This window comes from Podarcis cretensis, assembly GCF_951804945.1.
Source record: "Podarcis cretensis genome assembly, chromosome: 7".
Classification (NCBI taxonomy): Eukaryota; Metazoa; Chordata; class Lepidosauria; order Squamata; family Lacertidae; genus Podarcis; species Podarcis cretensis.
Window position 1 is genome coordinate 42,536,190 of NC_137176.1, and position 19,023 is coordinate 42,555,212.

General features: G+C 41.9%; 1 protein-coding gene across 4 annotated transcripts in view; it reads right to left on the bottom strand.

Annotated features, from left to right (window-relative positions):
- LDLRAD4 (low density lipoprotein receptor class A domain containing 4) overlaps positions 1–19,023 on the bottom strand; it is a 288,568-nt gene that overhangs the window by 176,027 nt on the left and 93,518 nt on the right. For 3 of the 4 annotated variants that reach the window (XM_079982993.1, XM_079982991.1, XM_079982992.1), the window contains one exon: positions 9,102–9,592. The exons of the other annotated variant lie outside the window; for it this stretch is intronic. In XM_079982993.1, coding sequence (XP_079839119.1) covers positions 9,102–9,141 — 40 coding nt within the window. In that variant the 5' untranslated portion in view covers positions 9,142–9,592. The remainder of the gene's footprint in view (positions 1–9,101; positions 9,593–19,023) is intronic. 4 annotated transcript variants of the gene reach the window in all.

A 19,023-nucleotide genomic window follows, 5' to 3' on the forward strand; every position in this document is an offset into this window, starting at 1 on the left:
TGATCTTTTTCAAACTAACAAAATCTCTCCTTAGTATCTCAAGCAACTAGGCCGACACAGCAAGCAGAGTTAGAATGGGTTGCTAAATATTGGGTCAATGTGATTATCAATCCGACACCATCACAAACCAGACACACAAAATGCACTGGCTGCTTTGCCTCACACACTGATCCACAATGGCATATTTCTATGTGCCAAGGAGGCGTTAACATAACGCTGTCCCACAATGAAATTTATAATCACCTTTGCAGACTTTAACTTTTATAAATGTCTCAAAGGATTGCTGACGTTTAAAACACATTTTGCATTCAGTGCTTACTCCCTCTCTTTCCCAACAGCATGTTTCTAATTTCTAGAGCTGTCAACCAATTAAAGATTTGAATCAATTAACTGTCTGGCTTCTAAGTGGCTAATCGATCTGTTAACCAATTAATTGTTTTTTAAAAAATCACATATTTCAAAATTTCAATAAAGGTGACTCAATCAGACCTTTGAATAAAGATGACAATCTCTCCAAACTGTCAATACAGTTTTGAAATACTCACTGAACATTGGATACAGGCCAGAAAATGGAACCAGCTTTAAGCTTATTTTTCATGAGCTTTGCCCCAGATGCTACCCTTTCCTGCCCACCCAAGTGCTGTTGAGAATTCCAGACTGCATAGTGGAGTTGATAAACCATGCTCAAAAAAAGCACAAGGCTTGCTACATGAACCACACTGATGCATCTTGACATATTTCTCTTGCAACACAGGTGTGAACTTAAAAACAGAATGGGGGTTCTTCAATAACTTTCAAATTACTCAGCATTTGCTACTTGTCAGATCCAGTAATCAGAGGACAAATTTAAATTTGGAGTTAAGAGCTTTTGTGGAACTGTTGTATAGAAAGTGGGCTTCCCAGGGCAAAATGATCCCCCCTCTTAACACACAGAGCAGCTCACGGTAGTGATCTCTACCGTTGTGAGTCCATTCCTTGTTTCAGTTACACACACCATTGTGACAGTAATCCGTGCCTGTATGCTGTGTGGGGTTTCTAGAGCTCTGGAATTTTGTGCAGCAAAAGAAAATAAAGGGATAGTAATTGGGTCAAAGTTAGAGGGTTAAACCACTTTGTCCCATTTCTAGTTTTCAGTACTTTACCTTTAATAAAACATCTAAAGGTTTTAGTGACTCCCTTGAACATACTTGTCATGAACAAAACAAAGTTATATAGCTCCAGATTCAGTTTTTCATGCCCTGTTATTTCATAAGCAGTTCAAGTGCTGGAATATTCTGAAGCCATGTGAGCACTTTTCAGGAAATATGCACAAGTTAAAGGGTGCAAAGATCCGTTTATTTTATTATCTTGCAGTATCTATAAGACAAAGACAAGAACTGGCAGCACAATCTGATGGCATGTTTTGTGACCCTGCCCAGTTGTAATATATGGAACTACTAGGAAGTAATTCCCACTATTTGCAATGGATATTAGTTTCTACTAAGTGTGTTCAGGACTACAGCCTGAAAGTTTAAACTATGGATGGTGTGTGCTGTAGTAGTTCTGAACAATAGAGTTTTTAAACCAGAGAAGACAATTTATTTTAATTACTCCATAATTATCACCAAATGATGCTTTTACATTCCAACAAAGTGATCTAAATATGAAATTTGATAGAAGAATGTTATTTTTAGCCTGTATTTCTAGACAGTTTTCCACAGTTACTAAGTGTAAAAAAAAAGGATTTTTATCTGCTACATATCATTTGATGATACTTAAGAGACTGCATTTACTTTTAATTTATATATCAATTGCTGCTATATCACTCTTTATTACAGGCTCAATGAAAATATATAAAGTTGATAGTCTTGCATAAGTCACAGTACATCAGGAATTATTTGTGGAAATGATCTGCTTCTTTTTCAGAGGGGAATAAGAAATGGGAAGATTTATTATGAAAATCTGTATCATGCAATGAGTCAAGATCAAATTTATCAGTCAAAGTGAGATAAATTGTGATTAGGGTTTTGCAGTATGAAATAACAGCATCCAACTTGAAAGTCATTGTCAAGGTCTGGCATGTTCTATCTAAAATTGTCGGGTTGTTGACTGTCAGCCTCCCAAGGTTTCTATATATAATGAAAGAACAGATCCACTGGGACTTCTGGTGGCAAGATTAAATTTGGTTAGCTTAATTCTATGTTTGGGACCAGAAAACAAGTCTCAGGAGATCATACCTCTTTGTTTATTTATGTATTTAAAGCATATTTACCCTGCTGTAAAGCCAAAAAAGACTCCCAGGGTGGCTGACAAAGATAAGTAACAAGATGTTTCACACATACCTCTAATGGCACATGATGGTAGCAGATCCACTAAAAACTTGAAATAAAAAGTGGGAGGTGGAACAAAAAGGGAGGGAGGTATTTGCACGTGCACACACACACTAATTTAAAATGTATCAATAATCAGATCCTTTCATTTGTAGATATAGAACCCCAGGACTGAAACTGACCAGATTTGAAATTCACAACTCTGTGATACAAGCCAGTACTATTTTTCTAGAAAAAGAGGTGGCAGAGCTCACCATGAACTTCTCCCTTGTTCTCTTAGAATGGCAATGCCGCCCACCTGAGAGGTGCTGGAGCTGAGCTCTGGATTGGGGGGGGGGGAGCCCTACTAGTAGCGTTTAAATTTCCCAAGTATCATCACAACTGTGCATGCCTGTGTAACAAACATTCCATACTTTCGAAATTTTAGCTGGCAACCATATCGCAAAACAGCACCTATCAACACACACATATTTATTAACCCAGAACATCCAGGCAACAGTGTACTACAAGCAGATGCCTGCTCGGCAAATCTCTCCAGATGACTCAGGTAAGAAAAACAAGCCAGAAACCAAACAAAACAAAACCCTAAAGATCTTTAGCTAATCTGAGCAGGCTAAAGATTCCTTTCTGACCTCGAATATGTATTGGGTTGCCATAATTTGCCCTTTGTCCAAGTTTGCTATGGTCCCATTTCATCTGTGAACAAGAGTCCTGTGTAGAGCCAGATAATCATTTATCAGAACATTTATCATAACATCAGTCTTTCCAGCTAGTCATCAGAAAATAACGGAGGCTACCCAGCACATTGCCACAACACATAAAATGGATTGTATTTTAACCCAATAGTCCTAAGAGCCAAATTCTCTGAGAAGCACTCAGCGGTTTTGAAAAGGTGGTGTTTTTTTAACTCCCCCAATTACAAAATGTTCATCCGTGCTACCTTTTCAAACCACATTTGCTACATGTGTTACAGTCTGCTGTATCTTCTCTCCAATGCCATGTGAAACACATTAAGCAGTTTCTTTCACCGCAGAATTCTTCTGGCAAGCAAACTGCATTTCTCCAACGAGAGAGAAAATATGCATTCCTTTACGAGTAGAACAGATTCCTTAAAACAGAAATGGCGAACCTGTGACCCTCGATGTTGTTGGACTCCCAGCTTCCATCAACCCCAGCCAGCATGACCAATGGTTAAAAAAAAAAAGATTAATAAAAATGAGCTGTATTCCAACAACATCTGGATGGTCACAGGTTCCCCACCCCTGCTATAAAATAAGCCACAGTGAATTTTCGCTGAGCCAACCATTTTCTCACTTTATTGGCAGGTCTCACGTCTGTCCAATGTCTTGCCTGGAACAACTGAGGGGCAATATTTGTAACAGTGTACACAGAGCATTTCTTTCAAGATAAACAGATCAAGTATAATAAGACTCAGGAGGAGGGGAGGGGAAATAGTGCGTCATCTGCAATTTCCATTTTTTCCATTTAAATCAGGAACTGATTGAATACACAGCCGGGCTCCATATTCATCTTCCGCCAGTATAAATTACTGGTTTGTATAGTCTAAGCCTCCAGGATAAACATACAATTTCTGAATCACTCATATCCCAAACAAGCATTTCATGCTTTTCTGAGCCACTAAACTTGCCCTGTTTACATAGCCCCTTCTCTCATACCACAACCTATATACAAGCTATCTACATTCAACTGTCATTGTACGAAACTGTTTCACCAATGAAGCTCTCAGAAGCACTGATTGTGCACAGATGTTTGTTCTAAAGATACATTCTTTGTGACTGTGCTCATCTTTTTTTTAAAAAAAAGCTGAATTCCTTATTTACCCCACAAAGCTCCCTTTCTGACTGTGCCCTTAAATCAAATGGGAGTAGCTTAAGGGAGAACACAAATGTCAAAGCAGTCAGAAAGCTGGCCATGTTCCTTCCCTCAAAAAATAATAATCAAAATATTCCAAAATTAGACAACACAGCATTAGGAAATAAAGTCAGAGCAGGAACAGAATGAAAGACTCAGTGGACAGCTCACACTTCCCTGGAGTTTCTCTGTTCTTTCCTGTATACCATCTGTTCACATAAATCCATGCTCTGCCAATTATTTTTGCCATCTCTGATTTATTCAAGCAAACTATTACCTGTTGTAATAATATTAGAGTAGGCTCAGACACATCCCCCCTCCCTGCTGAGTGAGGTGATATTTTCACAGTCACTTCCAGTCTGATCCCATGTATATTTACTCAGAATTGCCCTACTGATTTCAATGGAGCTTACTTTCAAGTAAGTACAATGTGAGAGTGTAAGGCAGACTGGGATGTTATGCTTTTTCTTTCAGTGGACTTGCCACATTATTCCAAAATATGGTGCTGTGGCTGCTCAGTAGCATTAAAAAGGCCATTTGAACACACTTGCAGACACTATCCTTGACTGCTACTTCCTATATTCCAGGACTGAATATAGGTTTTTGGAATAATTTCCTGCTGAGGCCCTGGTCACCTTGCATAAGAAATCTTGTGAAGCCTCTAGCATTGCATTTGGCTAACTGTTCCTAACCCCAAGAACTTTAAAAACCCTTTTCAAAAACCTTAACTCTAGCTATTTGGATGCCAGGGACACAGGTGGCGCTGTGGGTTAAACCACAGAGCCTAGGACTTGCCGATCAGAAGGTCAGCGGTTCGAATCCCCATGACAGGGTGAGCTCCCATTGCTCGGTCCCTGCTCCTGCCAACCTAGCAGTTCGGAAGCACGTGAAAGTGCAAGTAGATAAATAGGTACCACTCCGGCGGGAAGGTAAACGGCGTTTCCGTGCGCTGCTCTGGTTCTCCAGAAGCGGCTTAGTCATGCTGGCCACATGACCCGGAAGCTGTACGCCGGCTCCCTCGGCCAATAAAGCGAGATGAGCGCCGCAACCCCAGAGTCGGCCACGACTGGACTTAATGGTCAGGGCAGGGTCCCTTTACCTTTACCTAGCCATTTGGATGCATAGATGTTGAACCCCTTCAGAAACTGGGATAAGAGAAAGAAATTATCACCCTTTGTCTCAGCCTATGTAGCAAATTCAAAGCAAAAGGATTCAATGTATTCTGTATCTTCAAAACAGCTTTCTTTTTAAGCTGGATCATTCTTATAGCCACCTCCAGAAGCTATTGTTCTAAGGCACCTGTTTTTGAAACCAAGGACAGAATTTGATTGAATTTTCACATTTGTACTCCATAAATCACAACAGAGTGTTTGCTCTGCATGCTGGAAGTCACGAGTTCAGTTTCTAGTCCATTGAGAAATACTTTCTCTACGAGTCCCCAGGGTTTTAAGATCTAGTGATGAGACTCTACTCCAAAGAGTATCTTTATGGGGGCTAAAATTATTTTATGTCAGGAGCAGAGCCTTTCCAGTTGTTGTTCTGTAGCTGTGGAATACAGTCTCTCAAAAGGCCTATCTAAAAATTTTAAATTGTTTTCTTAACACATTCTATATGTGTTGTATTTTAAAGTTGTTTTATTGTGTGTAAAAGAAAACAACTTTAAAATCCAATACACCCAGTTAATATTTCACCAGATACAAAGAAAAATAAACTAAAAAGGCTATCATGCCAAGGCTTTTAATAGATAAAGTTCAGTTGGGGTCTTGCCCTGTTCATCTCAAATGCAAGTACCTACAATAATCAAAGGTAATGTTGAACCATGAGATAACTTCTTAAAGCTTTTTAAAATTAACATGAAATCAAAAATACAAACAAATAAATGATCATAATCAATTGCTTGACCATCAAGTGTTAACTTAAATTTCTTGCACTGTGGAAGGCATTTAAGAATGATACCCATATATTTTACAGCCCAATGCTGGTGTGTGTTTACTGTGTTTATTCATTTTCTGGTCAAGTCAGAAAACTGGGGCTGCCCCTAATTCTAAATTACTCATCCCAGTGCCTGCATGACACCAGAACTAAATCTGGGGATGTCCCAAACTCTAAATTCTGAAGCCAGTGCTCTTGGAATTAATTGCACCACAGATGCTAATTGATGCAACTGTTATACTGTTGGTTACCCATGAAAATCACTTTAACATACTATATTATACTGCGGGATTTTAAGCAGGTTAAGGAATTAACCACGCAACTGACATCATGTCAAAGGATCATTTGTAAGGAGGCGAAAATGACAGCAATGTGGTAGGCAAGTGGGACTTCTCACATTATTTTGTTCAGTGATTGGTAGAAGAGCTGACAGCTGAATTGTCATCTCTGCAACTCACATCAGGAAGAGAAAGCCTACAGGCTTGTCAAAGATACCAGGAGCAGACAGCCTTAAATGATCACACTATTTGCTCACAACCGGTTGGAATGTTACCAACTATCAGGCCTTCTATTCAGGAGGCAGGATGCTCCGTAAGGAGAGTAGCCCGCTAAAACTTCTAGAATTCACATTTCAAGGTGCCAAGCCCTGACAGACTGTAGACTCAGCACTGGTGGTGCAATTACAGTTGAGTCAAAACAATGATGAAGGCTCTAAAACCCCTGTAAAAGGGGGAAAGTATCTCATCTTGAAATACTTCTTTATTCTGTCTCCTGGCCCAGCACTACCTTCGCTGCAAGAGATAACATTTGCAAGCCCCAATATATAGCAAAACATTTGCACTTGCGGCAGCCACAAAGCCCATAGTCTTCTCCATCACTGCACATCCTTGTAGCCTACAGCAGGGATAGCCAATATAGTGTCTGCATTCCAGCTATTATTGGACTATATCTCCCATCACCGCCACTAGCCGTGCTGGCTGCGGCTAATGGAGTCCAACATATGGACAGCACCACATTGGTTATCCCTGATCTACAGTCAAGTGGCTTTTCCTTTTCTTATTCCCTTCCAAGACTTACAATAGCAGAAGTATAGGGATCTATTTTTGAACATACACAAGGGCAGGCACAAATATCATGCACACTTTGGAAGGGAGAGATATCTCCAAAGCAAGGGTGAAGTCTCAAAGATAAGTCTACCCTAACTGAAAAATATCAGGGGGAAGTAACAGACATAAGAGCACAATTACTATCACCTGCAGTGTTTGCAAATCAAACTGCCATTATTTATCTGTTTGTTTCATGAAATTTATATGTATACCCTTTGATTGTGTATATATATATATATAAAGCCTCAAAGCAGATAAAACAACAAAATCAAGAAGAATTCACAACCATACTTTCAAACATGCAAAAGCTAAAATACTAAAACAGATTAAAATAACCTAAACTTTGTAAACATCCAGGTAGGCTTGTCTAAAGAAGAATGTTTTTAGCAGGCACCAAAAAGGGCATACAGGAACAAAAAGCTAGCAATCCTAGACAATGCAAGATAATTGTTTTGTGGAGACTCTGAAGCACACTTGTGTCACATTGTCCACAAGGTAGAGAATATTTTTAAAGGGTCTATACAAGTGAGATATGCTTAATGGACATTCTTTAAGATGCTGGCATCTTTTACCAAGACAGATTAGATACCTAATACTTATTTGTGTTGCTACGGTCCTAAAGTTGTTGGGATTATTTTTTTTTATTAAAACCCCCCCAAAAAAAAACCCCACGGAATTCTAGATGAATTTCAAAACCAGTTTCTATTTGTTCTTCATTTGTTAGAGCAATGAATCTCAGGTTTCTTTTGAAAGACTATAGTTGGGTCTACTAGGATTTCACCACTGTGAAGAAAAGAATGTAACCCTGGATGGTATTCATTTCCTTTTATTGTAGGGTTCCCAAAAAGCCCTGAACCAAACAAACAGAGAAGCAAACCACATTCAGCTTCTCCTACTGATTTAAAAAACTGAGCATCTAAAGAAGTGAATCCCATCTGCCAAGATCACCCACATATGAAGAATTTTTGTCTGAGCCTACAAGTTACATTGTATAATCGTAGTGTTTTTCCAAGTGGCCTCTGTTGGCGTCCAGAGGGTCACCACATGCTTTTGCTCATAATTTCCCAGGGTTTTCTAGCCAACCAAAATAAAGCAAAGACTGCAAGCTTTGACAGACAATGTTTGGATGCCTCTTCAATAAGGCACACATTCCACAATCCACTTATACCACAGGAGTCACATTGATTTGTGTAGTATAGATTACTATAGTATAAACATATGGATTGTAGTCTTCAAGCCTTCAAAACAAAATCAAAAAACAAACACATGAGTTTTCAGAGTTTGGGGTTGGGAAGTTCTCCAAGGGACATTCTGGATGCAAGTTCCTACCTTCTTCCATGTCTCGTGTGAAAAATGGCTGCAGGTCTGACCATAGGAGAAGTTCTCCATCCCATTCTTTCTGCGCAGCCCACACAGATTAAGTATTCTAAGAATATATTTATTCTAGCTGGATATAAATCTGGACCTGCGCACCGTGCACACCATGTAAATTAAATAATTAATGCATGCACCCATCATATCTGATGCATAGTTCAGTATTATGCTCAAGTAGAAAATGTATCACAAGAACCATCACTTAAACTCCACCAACAGCATGTAAATTCATAGTTTTAAGGAATCTGAGGACAGTGGTCTCATAACATGAATGATTGTACATCTTGCCCCCTTCTGCTTGTGCCTGCACAGCCATTTTTGAAGGATGTGATAGATAAATCCTGAATCACTATGCTGTGAAATGATCAGGACGAAAAGATTAGCAGGTCTTTTCTTAAGTTTTCTCATTTTTCACATATGTCAGTGGTTCTATCTAAACACAAATACATTTGCTTTCGAGGAAAACATAATTTGTATTGATATTACGGGGGGGGGGTTGGATCCTTACCTGTGAAAGCATTTGTGGCCTGAAAGCCAGCTTCCTGCATACTGCTCTCCCAGAAAAGTTTGTGATTCCAGTCTTAACCTGTCCTTTCCAGAGACAGCTTCCAGAGTTGAAGCTATCAAGTCACTTCCATCTTTGCTTGTCAATGTCCATTTCTTCCCTGCAAGCTGGCATTTGGCATCATGCAATTCCCACCTGTTCCCAGGTCCCTTGAGCCCTTCAGTAAAAAGGATGTGCGTCAAATTCAAGTGGTAAGTGCAGATCACATGCCTCAACCGTCCTGCCAGAGAATTTTGGCTACTGTGTCCATGTAAACGAAAGCAGTCATTCCACACATTGTTTTTTTTTAAAAATTCTCTTTCAAACTTTAGTTCTAGTCCTCTGCTCAGAAAACATCACTGGGTTTCCTTGCTTACTTTCCTTAGGATTCAGCCAGATGTGGTCTTCATTTGTCTTCTGTGTTCTCTTTGAGCTTCACCTCCCCCTCAGGCAAGCTGAGAAATTAAAAAGGAAAAAGATGTTTCCTGATGACTTACAGCAAGATTCACAACATTCAGGGAATAAGACCATGTGCGTCTGTGCACACACAAACACCCCATTTAGTGGGGAGTGATTGCCCACATAAAAGTAGATCCTTAGACGGAAAATACTGCAATTTTGCTGAAATGCAAAATGTGACCACACAACTCTTTGAAATGCAAAGAGAAGCAGTGCTGAAGATGTCAATATGCATCTCTGAACATGATACGATTTACATTTCAAAAGCCATATTTAGTAAGGATGGGGGAAGAGCAGTACAATAACAAAACTGAAGTTAAAAGGGAAAAGTAAAAACACTCAAGCCCCTCAAGCCTATTCTATAAATTAATCAGGTCTCACCATTACCATTTTCTAAAACTCTCTTATAAAATATGACACTATGTACCACCTATTTTTGCCCTTTTGAGGTAAAACCTCAGAGAAAGCGCATATAGCAGGCTAGGAACAACTTTTGTTTTTCTTAAAACCCAAGTTGCTGAAATTATTGTTCAGCAAAAAAATTACCTTGCATTTGTGTTGGTTTTTAAAACGTTATATTTTAACCGGGGGCTGCGTCCCTGCTCGCCATGCTCACCAACCCCTACCATTCTCCCCCTTGTCCACGGGTCACTCCCATTTCCATGTCTTCTCCTCTCTCCTGTGGTGCAGCCCCCACTGTATGTGCACAAAAAGGTATCCCCCCCCCCTTTTCCTTTATAGTTTTAAAAGCAGCTAGTTATTTTGCCATTTAGGACTCAATGGTAGTCATCTCCTTATCTTGGAGAATGTAAGCAGGTTGCAATGGGCATCCAGCTGAGGTGGGCCCCAAACCAGTCTCCACCTTAATTCTGATACCCTAGTCAGAATAATAGTGTTGCTTCTGCTCTTTTCCTTTGTTTTCCGCCTACTGTAGGTCTGTGATGAGTTTCTGCTTTGCTTTTTCTGGAATACGTGCTTTGTTTTCAGTTTAGCCAGGGGAAACTGATTCCCGCCTCCCCCGCCCCGCCCCCCCGCCTTCAAAATATTACTGTATTAGAAAACCATTCTCTAGTATTTTAATTTTCAAGAGGAAAGCATGATTCCCATAAAGCAATCTCCCTCCCTCCCTCATTTTCTCCGCTCACAATTTGAGTCTGAAGCTAAGGATAGTCTATTTCCAGAAAGGGAAAAATACTTAAGGACAAGAGGCCTTCCTATGTCGGAAGACAAGCTGCACAGGCCTCTTTTCCAGAAGCCACCAATTGCGTTCTGTTTCGTATTACATAGTGGCATAGAAGCACTCTTGAATGTGGGCTGGATCCACCCACTTTTGCTGTTGATTTAAAAGGCTGATGACGGTGACACAGCTTCAGAGCTCATGGTCTAAAGGTTCTTATGACCCGGTCAGATTCAGTTGTGTTTTTTTTAAGTGGCATTCCTGGGTGTTGCTGGCTGAGTGTTATTTATTTCCCTTTCATTATTTGTAAAACCAAAGTCTGATTTCAACTCTTGATTCCTGGAATGTCCCAAAGCATCTTTGGCAGGACTTCTGGGAATCAGTATGTTCCACACACCAATTACAATAGCAAGTGAATTTGCTATTTGAAGGAGGCATCTTATTTTAACCAGGTAGAAAAATATTGTGTTATGAGTTCTGGGAAAGTGTGCCATCCTTACAATAGGTGTACTACTCTGAGAGAACACGTGCAGACTGTGCGTAACAAATAAGAAACATGTTTAAATGCATTGTGCAAAAAACTGCAAATACCTTCCCCAAGGCACTATACTTTAACACCATTGTTTGCTCACCCCCAGTCTGAAAGGGCTATCATGTTTACAAATAACTTTCACCAGCCTGGTGTACACATGTGGATCTGGTGCTGGCTGAGGAGATATGGAATCCCAACAACATCTGGGGCAACAGATGTTCCCCATCTCAGGCTTAGAGGCAACCATATCTCTAATAGTGAAGAATGTGAAGAAACTGGAAGCAGAAAGCAGGAGCTTCAAACACAGCAGGCATTGCTCTGTCAACTAGGTATTATCACCTCTTTGACTGGCAAGCAGTATACGAAGTCCCTGGACTGACTACATGTGATATAAATATGATGACCCTGTCTTTGTGTTATTTCCTGGTCAGTATAGCAGGCAGGATCCTACTTCCTGCATTTCCTCATTTTCTAGCTTCTGGACTCACAGACGTCCATGAAGGCACAGGTCAACTCTGTATGCAAGGTGGCCGTTTACCAGTTCCATCTGGTACACCAGCTGAGATCTTGCCTTCCTGCCCACTGTCTCACTAGAATGGTTACCTGCTATTTGAATTACTGCAATGCGCTTTACATGGGACTACTTTTGAAGGTGACTCAGAAACAAGTAATCCAGAATGTGGCTGCTAGACTGGTGACTGGGAGCAGCCGCTGGGACCATACAGTGGTACCTCAGGTTAATAACTTAATTCATTCCGGAGGTCCGTTCTTAACCCGAAACTGTTCTTAACCTGAGGTACCACTTTAACTAATGGGGCCTCCCGCTGCTACCGTGCCGCTATGCGATTTCTGTTCTCATCTTGAAGCAAAATTCTTAACCCGAGGTACTATTTCTGGGTTAGCGGAGTCTGTAACCTGAAGCATCTGTAACCTGAAGCGTCTGTAACCCGAGGTACCACTATATAACACTGGTCCTAAAAGATCTGTTTTGGCTCCCTGTACATTTCTGAACACAAGTCTAAGTGTTCATGTTGACCTTTAAAGCTCTAAATGGCTTCGGCACTGTATACCTGCAGGAGCTTCTCCATCCCCATCATTCAGCCAGGACACTGAGGTCCAGCGCTGAGGGCCTTCTGGCGGTTCCCTCATTGTGAGAAATGAAGTTACAGGAAACCAGGCAGAGGGCCTTCTCAGTAACTGCACCCACCCAACTTGACTCAGCAACTGCACCCACTTATGGAATGCCCTCCCATCAGATGTAAAAGAGTTGAACATTTATAAGACCTTTCGTAGACACCTGAAGGCAGCCCTGTTTCAGGAAGGTTTCAATGTTTTGTTTTGTCCCTTTGTATTTTTCTGGAAGCCACCCTGAGTGGCAGGGGCAACCCTGTCAGATATAATAATAATTATATTCTCTGAGCCTAAAATCAGGTGTGGCTGGCCACCTACAGACCTACTGAAATAGGCATTCTTTTCTACATGCATATTCAGGTCAAGACATCACAGCAACAATATTTTAGAGGACTCTGAGGCTTGATCACACCATGTGGTTCCTGGTTCTAGCCACAGAATACTGACACAGAGAAGTAAGCTGGCTTTTTATGTCAGTTCAACACCAAATTAGTTCGATAGAATACTGCAAGCACTGATGAAGTCAACAAAATCATAGAAACAAGTGCACATCAGCATGTAGCTTTCCTAAAGTCTGCCACTCCAGAAGATATTTTTACCATCTGAGCACAGTTGAGCTCTTGCAAAAAAAATAGAACTCGTTTATAAAATGCTTAATCATTCACAGAACAGCTTAATGAGCAGACCATGACTGCAAATGTATTGAGGAAATGCTCATAGAAATTCACATCTTCCTGGAAGGTTAGATCAGCTAGTGCTGCAAAAGTCCATCTGCTGTGGCCAGCAGCTGCTCAGGAACCAAAAGAATCTAGGGAGAAAGCCCCTACACTGTCATATGCATTACTGGGCAAAGTGAGTTCTGGTTTGCTCCTGCAAATCAAACCATGCTGCAAGAATTAATTTGATTTATTTACACTGTCCCAGTAGTCAACATCTTCCGTCTGGGCGCTAAATAAAGAAGTGCAAATGTAGAACATTATCCAGACAAGCAAACAGAGTTGAAAGAACTGTAGACGCAATCGGCTGCAGGGTGTTCCTGGCACCAAGGCTCACAGAACTGAGACAGACAATGCTTTTTTTACAATTTGGAATTGGCAATCTCCAAAACAAGACTGATATGTGCAAGACTCTTCCACCGAAGAGAATGGAAAATGCATTCAATCATTGTCACAGGCAGTCACCTACTGCATTAATCTTTGTTATATAACAGAAATTATATGCGTACTTTCTATCTATAAACATGTGTATGTATTTCCGCCCCAACTGTACAATCCGATGCATGTTGATTCAGAAATAAATCCTACTAAGTACAAAAGGACTTCAACTGAGATTTTCTTTAACCAACTAAGCCTGCATCCATCTATAATATCCTTCACAAAAACACATTTGCCCAAAGAAATTAACCTGGAAAGTGCTCCACCAGGGGAAAAAACATCCTTCCATGATAATGATGCTTTAAAAAAGTAAGCTCTGAAGCAAGCATGAGTAAACTGAATTCAGTTTCTAGGTAGCCTGAAGGCTCAGACAAAGGTATACTTCTTCCATTTTGACTTAGTTGTATAATAAAATCCACAAAAATGCACTGAACACTCCATAATGCCAAGAAAATCACCATATTTAGAGCTGAAGGAAACTTTCAGTCACAGGAAAAATAATAACTCCCAATATGAAAGCTTTAACAGCCTAATGAAGAAAGCAATAAGTCAGCTGCAATTTTTCTAGATAACAGTCAAGAAATATACTCTAGCCTGAAGCTTTTCCAAAATTCACTTTGTTTCATAACATCTTAGCATGGAGACTAAATATCTTTCCTAACACAAAGAAGACTATGGACATATAATTCTATCCCACATGAATAAAATTTGCGATTAATAACAATACCCCACCATGTGTAATTTACCGTATTTATACACTCTAGAATAGTTAGCTTTGGGGCTAAGTATAAAAAAAGGAAAGGACCCATAACACTTACAATTTTAGCAACAAGAGAGACGTGGTGTATAGTCATATACACTTTGACCCATATGCTTATGCCAAATAAACTTTATGGGGTTGTCAAGATCTGAAGCTAAGAGAGGAGGGGTTTTTTGCGGAAGAAATGGGTCTATTGTGGGATTTAGATGATAAGTTCAGATGAAGATTTGTTGTCGTTTTCCATATTGTGGTTTAAATATCATTTACCAGTGAGTGCAGAATGGCAACATCTGCAAATACAACACATGTTGGAGTCTGTTTATGCACTGTCTGCATCGAGTGCTTTGGCATTTCCTAAATTATTGAATGGAATAAATCAATCTTCTCGGAAAGCTAAATCCACAACTGCTGCCTATAAAGGCCTATGGGACTTTTGGAAAGTTGATGTTCAATAACTTAAAAGAGTTGTAGAACAGGGAATTAGAATGTGCCATACAACCTAAACAATGAAAAATTGCTTTAGAATCTATAAGGAATGTTTTATATTTGAAACTTATCCTATAAAAAATGTTCTTTGGGGTATATTGGACTCGATAACATTTGTACAGGAAGGTAGTATTAAATACACATTGATGCTGGAGATATAATGCTTGAAAGGCCTTGTTGAGAAATAAGATGTGGTCATGTCCGGTGATATAGTATTTTTGATCTGAAGTTGTTATCTGTATAAATTTTGTACTGCCCAAATTAAATACATTTGCAGATGTTCATGTACTTTTACATTATATTCCTGTATCATGCGGGTTAAAACAAAAGGGGTATTGCAACCCTTATGGTTGCCAAGAGATTTATAGCCTGAAAAGGGTAAATACTCACCATCCATTTTGCAATGGTCTGCAGACCTCACTGCCCTGGCTACATTTGTATCTATAAACACCAATTTCATGTAGGTACCTATTTGGACACCTGGATGGCTTATATTGACCTTTATTCTTTAATTTTAGAGGAAAGTAATAATGGCTATTGTATTCACAATATGAGCCAACAGTGTGTATAGCTATTGCGTGTCTTTTTCTGTCCTTAAAAAAAAAAATCTATGTTTTTTTCTGCTTTGTTAAATTTGACACTTAAAAAAGAAAAAAGAAAACCATGCACTTAGTGTAAAATGTGCTTATTATCTTTTCGTTGTCACGAAAGTATGCCCTGCGTTTGCATATCCCTTTAAGGTATCTGAATTCTCTTAGGCTCCATCATGTTCAAGCATGGAGGTCATGTCTCCCCTCCATCAACCAAGTCTGAATACACAACCCAAAGTCTGCTGTCTAGCAAAGAAGTTACATAATTTTGGCAGTAGTGAACGCTTTGACAGCCCCATCTCCCAACTTCCCAAAGGTGTTATGTTCATTTTCTTGAAGTATGTCCTATAATTGGCTGGGCCTAGCAAAGACTCTCCTCCTGGAAGAGAGGGGAGTGGTTGTGGGCGGGAGCCCGAGCTCCACCTCTAGCAGGGGGCATTAGCCCCCTGCCTTCCACTCACCTGGCTGGTGCCCACGCCCATCGGCAGGCACCCAACCAGGTGTCTCCGAGGGGGCGTGTACAGCAGCCTATATGCTGCGGCGCCAGCCCCTCCTCGGCCTCACTCTTCGTCGTCCCGCCTCCGTGCTTGGGGCCTTTTCAGCTCTGGCCCAGGACCTGGGTGTTCCCCTCGCAGCTGAAAAAACTGAGGGCCCGGCTACGCGCCTCACGTACTTGGGCATCGAGTTGGATACAATTGCCCAATCATCCCGCTTGCCTAAGGAAAAAATTGACGCCCTTATGGAAATAATCCGAGCTACCCTTAAGCTAAGAAAGGTCACTCTTAGACAGATACAATCCCTGTTAGGTCGTTTTAATTTTGCTTGCAGAGTAGTTTCCCCCGGACGCCCCTTCTGCACCCGCCTGGCCAGGCTTTCAGTGGGTCTCAAGCACCCACACCACAGGGTCCGACTTCTCAAGTCAGTTAAGGCGGACCTAGAGGTTTGGTTGACATTTTTGGACCACTACAATGGAATATCCCTTTGGCAGGATGTTCTTAACTTGTCCGCAGATTTCCAGGTTCAATCTGATGCAGCAGGGTCCCTGGGCTTTGGCTTGTACTTCAGGGGACGATGGTACGCTCAACGATGGCCAACGGGGTGGCAGGGCGAGACCATCACGCGGGATCTCACTTTTCTTGAGTTTTTTCCAACAGTAGTGGCCGTACATATCTGGACGGAGGAGTTTCAAAATCGTCGGGTGTGCTTCAGAACCGACAACCAGGCGGTGGTGAAAATACTGGCTAGGCAGTCATCTCGATCTGCGAGGGTCTCCTCCCTTCTGCGGTCGTTCGTTCTCCGGTGCCTTGAGTATAACATAATATTTTCAGCCAAATTTATACCGGGGATCAATAATGATATAGCCGATGCCTTGTCTCGCTTTCAGATGTCTCACTTCCGGTCGCTAGCACCTGGAGCGCAACTGTTGCCCGAACCCTTTCCGGAGCACCTGTGGAACATTGGAGACGCAAAGTGATTAAGGGAGTATTAGCGTCTGTCGCACCCTCCGCTCTCAGGTCCTACAAGAAGGCCTGGTGCGATTTCTTGGGCTTCAGGTCTGGGATATCTGGGCTTTCGCCTAGCGTGCCACCCACCACCGACGACGTTCTGCAATACCTTTCCCATCTTGACGACTTGGGACGTGCCCCCAAAACCTTAAAGATACATGTAGCCGCCATCAGCTTCTTTGCTAAAGCCACCTTTTCCTCCGATCCGTGCAGTGACTTCCTGGTCCGCAGGGCTATTGAGGGTTGGGGCAGGCTACAACCCCCTAGGGCTGAGGGCCGTAAGCCGATTTCTTATGGGTTGCTCACTCAGATATGCACAAAGCTTAGGTCAATCTGCTAGACCACGTTTGAGGCCCGCCTCTTTTCCGCAGCATATGCTATCGCCTTTTTTGGTGCCCTGAGAGTTGGCAAAGTGGTAGTCGAGGTTAGTGCTAACGGCTCAACGCGCGGCCTCCTAATAGAGGACGTGCAGTTGTCTGAAACTTGCATGACGGTGCAGATACGTCAATCCAAAACTGATCAGGCCGGCAGGGGAGTTCTTGTTAAACTTACAGCGTCAGCGCAGCAAGGCCCATGCCCGGTCAAGGACACCAGGCGGTACCTTTACCTCAGACCGCCCGGCCCGGGTCCGCTTCTGGCTCACGAAGATGGGTCACCTTTATTGAGACACCAATTCACTAGGGTACTCCACAAAGCTATTGATGCTTGTGGTTTTAGCTTCCCAGGATTATGCTGCGCACTCATTCAGGATTGGCGCCGCCACAACAGCTGCGCGCTTGGGTCTGCCTGCGGATAGGATTAAGGAATTGGGCCGGTGGAAATCCGATGCTTATAAAAGTTATATTCGCTAGGGTACGCTCTGCTACATTACCCCTACTTACCCGTTTTTTCTCTTTCCTTTCATTCTCAGCTGTTTTCGGGAGAAGTGTGTGGATTTGTGGCCACAGTATAGTCCATTGGGCCCGCGTACGGGCGGTCAGCTGCGGCCTCACTCCTAATCTTGGTTTGCCACCTGGAGTTCGAGTTTCCTGGTTTTCAAGACGAGGCATGCGTTGGGAAGAGCTTATGCCATTGCTCTGGGAGAAAGTAGCCACGTTTGGCCCTCCCGACATCCTTCTCATTCAATTAGGGGAGAATGACCTTGTTAACAGGAGAAGTGCGGACTTGTCGTGGAACATAAAAAGAGACCTGGACGCGATTGCTGCCCTGTGTCCCGGAACAACGGTGTTCTGGTCCTCCTTCCTGAAGAGAATTGTTTGGCGTGGTGCGCAGAACTGTATGGCCATTGAAAAAACCAGGAAACTCTTAAATCAGGCAGTAGCCCGTTGGGTGCGCTTTATGAATGGCCGAGTCATTTCTCATGACCATATCCGGATTGGCGACCAGGCCTTGTATCTGAATGACGGGGTTCATCTCTCAAACCTGGGGAATGACATTTGGCTAGATAGCGTCATCAGCAGCATTAGGGATTGGTTACAGCTGTGAGGGTATTGGCGTGAGCCCCTTTTGGGCTCGGGTGGCGGTTAGGCATTGGAATAATGTGTTGTGGTGTTGAAGAGCTAGGTGTGGCCATCGCCTATGCCTTCAATTTTTGGGTATTCCGTTAAAGGAATCTGGCGGTCGTGTATTCAGTCCGATGCCTGCTTGGCGGGAGGCCATGGCACGACCCTCGGTGACATCAGGGGAGAGCCTATAGTTGGATTAGCATCAACAGGCTCTACCTACTGGTGAATAAACCTCCCTTGTTTCTGACTCACCCCTCTTTGAGGGGGTGGAGTCAGTCAGTTGACGTAATCCAATGCCTAAGCCAATACCTTTTCACTTGCTGTAATCAATAAAGTTGTGGCCTTTTCTTGCCCATTAACCTTATATCACGTGTCCTTGTGTATTCATTCCACTTTGGGGGAATCGGGTCCTCGAACCACAACCTGTCATTCAAAGCCACCTGGGCACAAAAGGCAATATAGATATGGTAGCTGTAGCCCTTTGTCTCTCACCCTACAACCAACTCCAGGGGCTACTACCAACAGCAGAGGTAACTTCAAGTTTTGCAATAATAATATTAATATTAATATTAATTTATTATTTATAC